General features: G+C 46.1%; 1 protein-coding gene across 1 annotated transcript in view; it reads left to right on the top strand.

Annotated features, from left to right (window-relative positions):
- Nucleotides 1–5,922, top strand: part of KIAA0247 (KIAA0247 ortholog) — a 41,215-nt gene extending 35,293 nt beyond the window's left edge. Inside the window, exons 4-6 of the mRNA XM_010022707.1 lie at nt 1,916–2,054; nt 3,256–3,677; nt 5,462–5,922. Coding sequence (XP_010021009.1) covers nt 1,916–2,054; nt 3,256–3,677; nt 5,462–5,487 — 587 coding nt within the window. The 3' untranslated portion in view covers nt 5,488–5,922. The remainder of the gene's footprint in view (nt 1–1,915; nt 2,055–3,255; nt 3,678–5,461) is intronic.
- Nucleotides 5,923–7,815: the final 1,893 nt, after the last annotated feature.

Here is a 7,815-nt window from a genome sequence, read left to right as displayed (position 1 = left end):
TTCCTGCCTGGTGGTACTTGGTCTACATCAGTGCTGAAGGGATTGTGTTGTGATGAGCAGAAATCCCTCACATTTCTTTAGCATTCTGAAGGGTCAGTGGCCTTATCAAACATACAGGGCCTAAAAAGTCCGACCCAGGGAAAAAGCCATTGCTTTCACAGCACAGGCTTTGAAACAACTGTTCAGCTGAGGTTTAACTAGCTGGTCTCCTTCACAGAGTTTAGAAGGAGGGTGAGATGGGAGACAGTAGAGAAAAAGGCAGTAGGTCTTAAAATGGTTGGTAATGGGTAAGATCCCATTTGCTCTGTGTAGAGTAAATGAAATTGCTAGCAGAATTCCTAGCTCCGTGTAGCTCTGAGCCTGTCATCCCCTTAGCCTTTTGACAGTTTATTGTATGAGTTAGTATCTTGTTGGAATATAAGATGTGCTGGAGTGTACCCTTGATAGTGAGCAGTTTTACAGCATCATGTACTGATGCTGAGAATGGAGCACCCTACTTTGCTCACCCTCTTTCCTGTCAGCATACTCAGAGAGCCCTTAGTAATGTTGAAAATGGAGATCCATACTCAAAACTATTTGCTGTAGAGAAAAATGTACCAGACATTGGGTATTTAGTTTGGGGTTGTTTTTGGTTTGGTTTGGTTTGTGGGGTTTTTTTGAGGTTGGTTTTTTTTTTTTTTTTTTTTTTTTTTTTTTTTTTCCTTTTTTGTTGTTTTGTTTTTAACCTGGGAAGAGATCAAGCCAGTTCTGAAAAATTCCAGGAAAACAAGTTCAAAATAACCAATAGGTTTGACCTCCATCTTACCTGGCCATTTTGGGCATAGATTTCAGACTGGAGGCTTAAAACCAGTGGTCTTCCAGCTTTTTTCTTCTGCTTGCATGCTGCACTTTCCCTCATCCCTACCTGCATGTGTGTCCTGCATCCCCCTGCAGTTTGAGACCTGTGCTCCTAAAGAATGTGTTGAATGTAGCAAAAGGGAATTGCATACATGGGAATGTCTTCAATGTGAAATGCACAATAGTATTTGCCGATGGAGAGGTGAGGTTTTTCAGATCTCTACCAAAGACATAAATTAGCAACAGAGGCAACACACATACAGGCAGCTATTCGCTCTAGGGAGGTGAAAGAACTAGTGTTGCATTCTACGTGTCATACATAGTGTTCAGCAAGACCAGCTCCAGGCCTTTTCTCTCCACACCCAATTTATTCCTGTCTTGCCAGAGACCTTTAAAAGCCAGATTGGTTCCCATACAGTCACAGGGCACAGCTAAGGAAAGTTAGGAGTAATGTGGACAGGGCATGTGTATCTAAAACTGAAAACTCTGCACCCTGAAGCAGCAGCTATCTTCCCTCTCTGTTCCCTGGCATATGCTTGTGTGAGAGAGGAACTGAATACTTGCTGTGTCCTCCATGTACCCACCCAGGTGACTTCCACCCCTTCCTTTGGGAGGCTGTTCCTTTAGCCAAGAAACCCTATTATTTGGAACTTCTTCTATTGTTTGGCCTAAAAATATCCTGCTTATTGTGCTAGACAATTATTGGCCTTGCTGGTGACATCAGGACATTTGTTAGCTTTTGCTCAGCCAGATCTGTATGTAACATGACCACCATCTGTCAGTTCCCATGGCCTACTTGCACTGCTTTTCTGTTTGCCTTGTGTTTTTCTAATGGACTCTTCTATGTGCATGTTCTATTTTAGATTCCTTGTATAGCTGATGTAGAGATGTCAGCTTGGGCTCTGAACTGTCCTCTGCAAGAGAGCTGGTGTGCCTTGACTGTGTGGGTAACTTGGGTTCCTCACGAATGCGCCCAAATGTAATTCCTGAGACCAGGCAATGTGGATGTTTTTTCTTTCCTGTGACAGTTATTTAAAGGAGTAGATCATTTTACCTTGTGTTCCTCTTGGTTTTGTAGAAAAGGACTCTCCTCCAACAATTGGAGTACCTACGTTGTCCATAGTAGCCTCCACAGCAAGCTCTGTCGCCCTGATTCTGCTCTTAGTTGTGCTGTTTGTTTTGCTGCAGCCAAAGCTGAAGTCGTTCCATCACAGCAGGTAAGTGTAGCTGGGGTTTGGAGGGGCTCAGAGGCATCCTGTTCCTTTGCAGCAGAAACCCATTAAGGTACTTGGTTTAGGCATCCATTTTGGAGCAACTTACCTCCTCACTTCTCTCTCCTGTTTCAATCACCTCAAGTGGCACCTCTGCCCCATGGCCCAGCAGTAGTCTGAAATGGTGGTCTGTGATACCCAGCTTCAGTCCTCATTCAAACATGCATCTGATGAGTGGTTTCTTTGCTCTTTTTCTTTGGTTCTGAATGTGAAAAGTTATGATCCTACTGGCCTGGCTATAGGTCAGTCTCCTGCCTCTTGTAGCCTTGGATAGCTACTGAAGTATATGTCTGGGAATATTTATGCAGCTCCCCCAGTCTCTTTGTGAGATCCTATGGACATGAATGCAGGCAGTACTGCTGATTAGCATGCAAATCTGCCACTGTTCCCCACTGTGGGAGGAGAACCCTCCTGTCCTGGGTTTGTGGATGAGAGGAGGGACCCAGCCATAACGCTGCTGCCGGCTGAGGTCAGCAAAGTCACTGTGGACTCTATCTTCTGAACTAGCTACTAATGCTCCTTAAAGAAGAGCAGAGACATGCCTGTCCAGCAGTGGGGAGGTTGAGAGGTGGAGCCTGCCATTTTCTGAGGAAGTCCAAACCACTGGAAAAGAAAAATTCAGTCTCAGGACTCTGACCTAGGCTACTTGTGAGCTGAGGTTATTCACACTGTGCCAGTTTGAGGTGCCCACCAGAGGTTGTGTCATCAGCAGCAAAGGTGGCAGAAAAGGCAGTGCTGGGTGTTGCAGAGTATAGCAGTATAACAAGCTGAAATCAGCGGTGGTCAGAGCTTGGTTTTTATCTGCTGACAGCAGAAGGCTCTGAATCATGATCTTTGACAGATTTAGCTGGAGGCAGGTGAGGTGGGAAGCCTTGTAACTTTTTTCAGCTCTTGCTGCTAAATCCATCAGGCACGGTGAATTACAGCCCCTGTTCATGTTTATGGCAATTCATAGCAGGGCTGCAAGGCTATGCTTGCTTGACCTTGTTAAACCACCATTCATGTTTCTGTCCTCCCCTAAATAAGTCAGTGGTGAGCATTAAGAGCTCTGCTGTGGGAGGTTACTGGAGTTCTTGGTAATGTACTGAAATATAAATGCTCAGCTTGATTTCTCCTCCTCTTCCCCCCTTTTGTTTCTTTTTTTAAGGCGAGACCAAGGTGTGTCTGGAGATCAGGTCTCCATCATGGTGGATGGTGTCCAAGTGGCCTTGCCATCCTATGAAGAAGCGGTGTATGGCAGCACAGGGAACTGCATTCCACCCTCGGACTCCCGTGTGCAGATTGTGCTCTCGGAGGGAGCTGGTCAGAATGGAGCCAGAGAAATGCAACAGCAGGACCAAGGGGCTCGTAATAGCTTTGAAAGAGAAGATGAAGCCCCTGGACATTCTGGACTGTGTGAAGCCAGTGGCTCGCAGCGCTCTGAAACTGTTCTTGTGCATCAGGCTGCTACCTCTTCCTGGGTAGCTGGTATGGCTAGCAGTAGACCTATACAAAAAGAGGTCCAAGATTCAGAAAGCAGTGACATACAGAGCCTTTTATCACTCACTTCCTCTGAGGAATACACAGATGGTACGTAACTTGGGCAAGGAGCACTGAATGAGACCCTTATAAGAGTAGGTTCTACCTAGAATGAAAATGGCAAGGAATTGCCCCTATGTATATCAGGCAAAGAAGGAGCTTTTGAGAAGAGATGTCCCAGTCTCCATGGTATGCTTCACAACTTATATGTGCAAGCAGCATTTAATACCTTCTTCTGAAGTATGTGGCACTCAGACTGGAAGCCTAGGGCAATCTGGAAAGACCACTGGGGTTCTGCTGCTCACTCTTGTTGCTTTAGCAAAGGATTTGCAGAGAAATGCCAGCATCACAGTGCAAATGCAGTAAAATAGCTGTGTTTGTGGAAAACAAGTTGGTGGGAGTGGGAGGTTATGCTTGGAATACAAACCCTTTGTGATGTTTGGAATTCTTCATTTTTAGACTGTTCAAGTAAGCAGCTTACCGCCATGGTGCATACAGTGCTGCAGCCATGGCATGCGAGAAGACCCAAAAGGGATGTGCTTAAACATACTGTACAGGGCAGGGGGGCAGGTCTGTTAAACAGCCAATGCATCTTGCATTCTCCAGTTCTGTTCTGCCCTGAAGGAGTGCCTTTACAATGCTAGAGCTGATGTGAAGTGGCAGCTTAAGGTTGCTTCTGCAGAGACTGCTTGTCTTAGGCAAGAAGTGTAACTGGCTTGTAGATAGCTCAGGGCAGAGCTTCTCCTTTCCACAGTGTCAAGCCCTATGGCCATAGTAATGCCATGCAGAACCCTTACAGTAAAAACTGTTAAAGGGGATTTGTGCTAAAGGTCAGAAATGGCAACATGTCCTGAGCCAGGCATTAAACCTCAAGTGCTTAAACAGCAGAAATCCAGGAGTGAAGCTTAACAAGACAAGTCCATAGTGTAGAAATTAGAGGATGTTGCCTCTGCACTGTGTCATTTGTAACACTGCCTGGAAACGTGTATTACTCTAAGGCTTTTTGTAGAGCAGTGGATTGCCCCTTGCAGCAGGAGACCGTAAAGCTTGTGCATGTGGCTCAAAGATGAAGAAGATGCAGCTACTGGATGAGGCTGCATTTTTTCAAGTTAGATAAGGGCAAGTGTGAACCTTGTATTTCCAACCATTCTTGTCACAGTAAGAAACATGTCTTGGACATTTTGAGGAATTAAAAAGATTTTTGAAGTTACGGGAAAGAAAGAAACTCTTATTCCTAAGGGAAATTATTACCTTCCTCTAAACAACGCCAGTGACGCTTTACAGGGAATACTGCATATTGCTGTGGGACCCCCAGTTCAAGAGAGATGTGGAGAAACTGGACAGGCTCTGTTGGAGGCCGGCCAAGATAGCTAGGGGCTTTTGGAGGGTGACTGTGGAAGCTGGGCTTCTTTGCTCTGGTGAAGAGGCAGTTGAGGGCCAAGCCAAGAGTTGGCTACAATTACTTTACAGAGAGTTTAAAAGATTATGGAGCTAAACTCTTCTCAGCCAGTTGATGTAACATGGGACAGTGGCCATGAGCTGTAATTTGACAGATACAGTTGGGCATTAGGAAAATATTTTGTGCTAGGAGGTAGTGCAGGACCCAGATGGGCACCCAGAGACATGATGTAGTTTCTGTCCTTGGAGATTTTTCAAGGCTGGAACTGGCAGGGGCAGGCTGGGGCAGTGTCCTCCGTAGGTCCCTTCTCCTGTGTTATGATGATAGGAAGACTGCATTATCACAAGCCTGTCTTGCTTTCAACAGTAGTTTTTCTGGTGTGCATTGAACTGCAGAAGTTTGACTACTTTTTCTTTTTTCTCTCCCCACCATTCAGATATTCCCTTATTGAAGGAAGCATGAGGCCTGCTGTGTTTGTCTAGCTTTCTCCCTCTTGGATTTCTTCCTCTTCCCCTCCCCCTGCCTTCAGGACAGAAGCACTCTGTGCAGCCTTCCCCGTCCTTGCGAGCTGTGCCCTGGATACCTCCAAGCAGAGACGCCCTCAGCTGAAGATCCAAAGGATGTCGCCAGGTTGCCTCCTGGATGCACCAGTGGAGTTGGTGCAGTGCTGGCTTCCCCATTCCATCAGCATCAGGGGCTCAAGGAACAGAGTGGATTTGAGCTCTCCTCTTCTCTTCCCCAGACAGATGTTTGACAGCAGCCTCTGAAGAGCTGCTCTTTTCTCGTGCCTTTCTCCTTCTCACACCGGCTTGTTGCAGTTTATCAGCCTCTCTAGCCCTTCCGCTGCCCAGAGAGCAGGGGCTAAAGCTGCTTGCTCCCTGGGTGCAGACACAGTTTATATATACATATATATGTTATATAGGCTCTTCTTCCGGCATCCTCTTTGTGATAGGGCAGGACAAAACGCCTCGCTGGGACTGAAGCTGGGCTTGGGAGGGATCCCAGTTGAGGGGCAGCTTGTGATGTCCAGAAGCGCCTCAAATGAGATGGGCTGTGTGACAACTTAGCTGTGCAATAACAGTTCATTGAGAATTGCTAGAGCGCTGAAGGCTGAGAAGTCCAATGTGTAGGAATGCCCTCTGCCCCCTTTTCAAAACCATCTCTGCAGGAGTCCATTCCTGAAGATCACTTGTGTCTCCTTCTTCCTTCTCGGCTTGTGCAGCCCACTTGATCATGCCATGTTTCTAGAAGCTGGGACTGTACCACCACCAAAACAGCCGTTTCAGCTTTGGTCTCATGCCAGAACAGCTCCTGGTGTTAGGTTGCAGAAGAGCCTTGGAGAATGGGCAGTGGTTAGCAGGGTCCAGAAAGCTTGAAGGATGGGACTTTCAGTTAACCAACCCTGTGTTAACTATGAATTAGCCCCATTCACTTGAGACATCAGGACTGGCACCAAATTTGTGGCCCTGCTCTTCTGAATAAGCCCCGTGTCTCAAAACTTTTTCAGTTAAGGTGGTTCTGCACTAAAGCTTAGGTTCCTTTGGTCAGATCTTTGCTTTGAGATCTAATCTGGAAGTGGTTCAGGTATTTGAAAATGTCAAGAGAAAAAAGTGTCATAGGTAGTAAATACCTAGTGCCATTGGCGCAATCCCAGGTTACCTTTCCAGCCACACTAGGTACCTTGGTACTTGAATCCTGGTTAGCTACCATCTCAGAGATTGCTGTGTCTTCCTAGCTTCATACAGCAAGAGTCTTCTGTTTTATCCTAATGGGCTTCAGCAGGCCCACAGAGAGGGGCTCCTTCCTTGTGTCTGACAGTAAGCAGCATTTTTAAAGTCTCCTAAATACAGCACAGTTGCCTGTTGCTGTGAGGGAAGGCTGGCTACATTGACAGCAGTGCCAGAGGACACCATAGCTTATTCCTGAACCTAAGTTTTGAAGATTGTTTTAAGTTCTGGTAACAGGGAAAAGAAAATCCAAAAATACAGGTATCTCTGCCTTCCCCCCGCTACAGCAGGTCAGAACATCCTGGTGGTTGTTAACAGCACTCTCATTTTGCAGGAAGTCACATTCGTCTGGGGTAGGTGATCCAGTCACAGAGGCGTTGTTGTGGTGGTGAGGTTCTTCACCAGGGAGATCCAGGCGCTGTTCCGTGGGATTGGTTTCAGCAAGAAGAGTTGGCTTCTTAGATGCATGTACCTTGTCATAACTATCTTGAAGTAACCAGGGAAGTGTTTGCCCTGTGAGAAGCTGCTAAATTTTTGAGTTGAAGGAGCAAAATGTCATGGCCTTACACATTGTTTGGTAATGTACAGGTAAATAGGGATGCTGTCTTTGCTGCTTTGCTTTTGGTTTATGATCTTCACCATCCTCACCCTTGTTGCTCCAGGAATGTACTGTTACAGCACTTGGTAAAAGTGATGCAACACCTTTATATGTAAAATTACTGTGGCTTAGCTCCAGTTCCTGGAAATGGGGATTGGCCACAGTATCCAGCCATTGTACCCACTGCTCCTGTTCCTGATTAGCTGTTAAATCCCAGGACACCTGGGACAGCATGTGCCTGTGAATGGAAAAATCCTATTTTCCCTATCCTTGTTTTAGAGGGGTGTTACTAATTTAAAAATACAGTATTTTAAACTTCCTTCCTCGCTCATTTTACCTTGCATTAACACAGGGATTTGATAAATCCCATTTGGGTGGTTTGGGTATTTTTGGTTCAGTTTGGATGGTGAAAATCCCATGTCACTTTACGATGGGCTGCAGTGTCTCAGCTTCAGGCACTGTAGG

This window comes from Nestor notabilis, unplaced genomic scaffold (assembly GCF_000696875.1).
Source record: "Nestor notabilis isolate BGI_N333 unplaced genomic scaffold, ASM69687v1 scaffold9289, whole genome shotgun sequence".
NCBI lineage: Eukaryota > Metazoa > Chordata > Aves > Psittaciformes > Psittacidae > Nestor > Nestor notabilis.
This window is presented reverse-complemented; position numbering and strand designations above follow the sequence as displayed.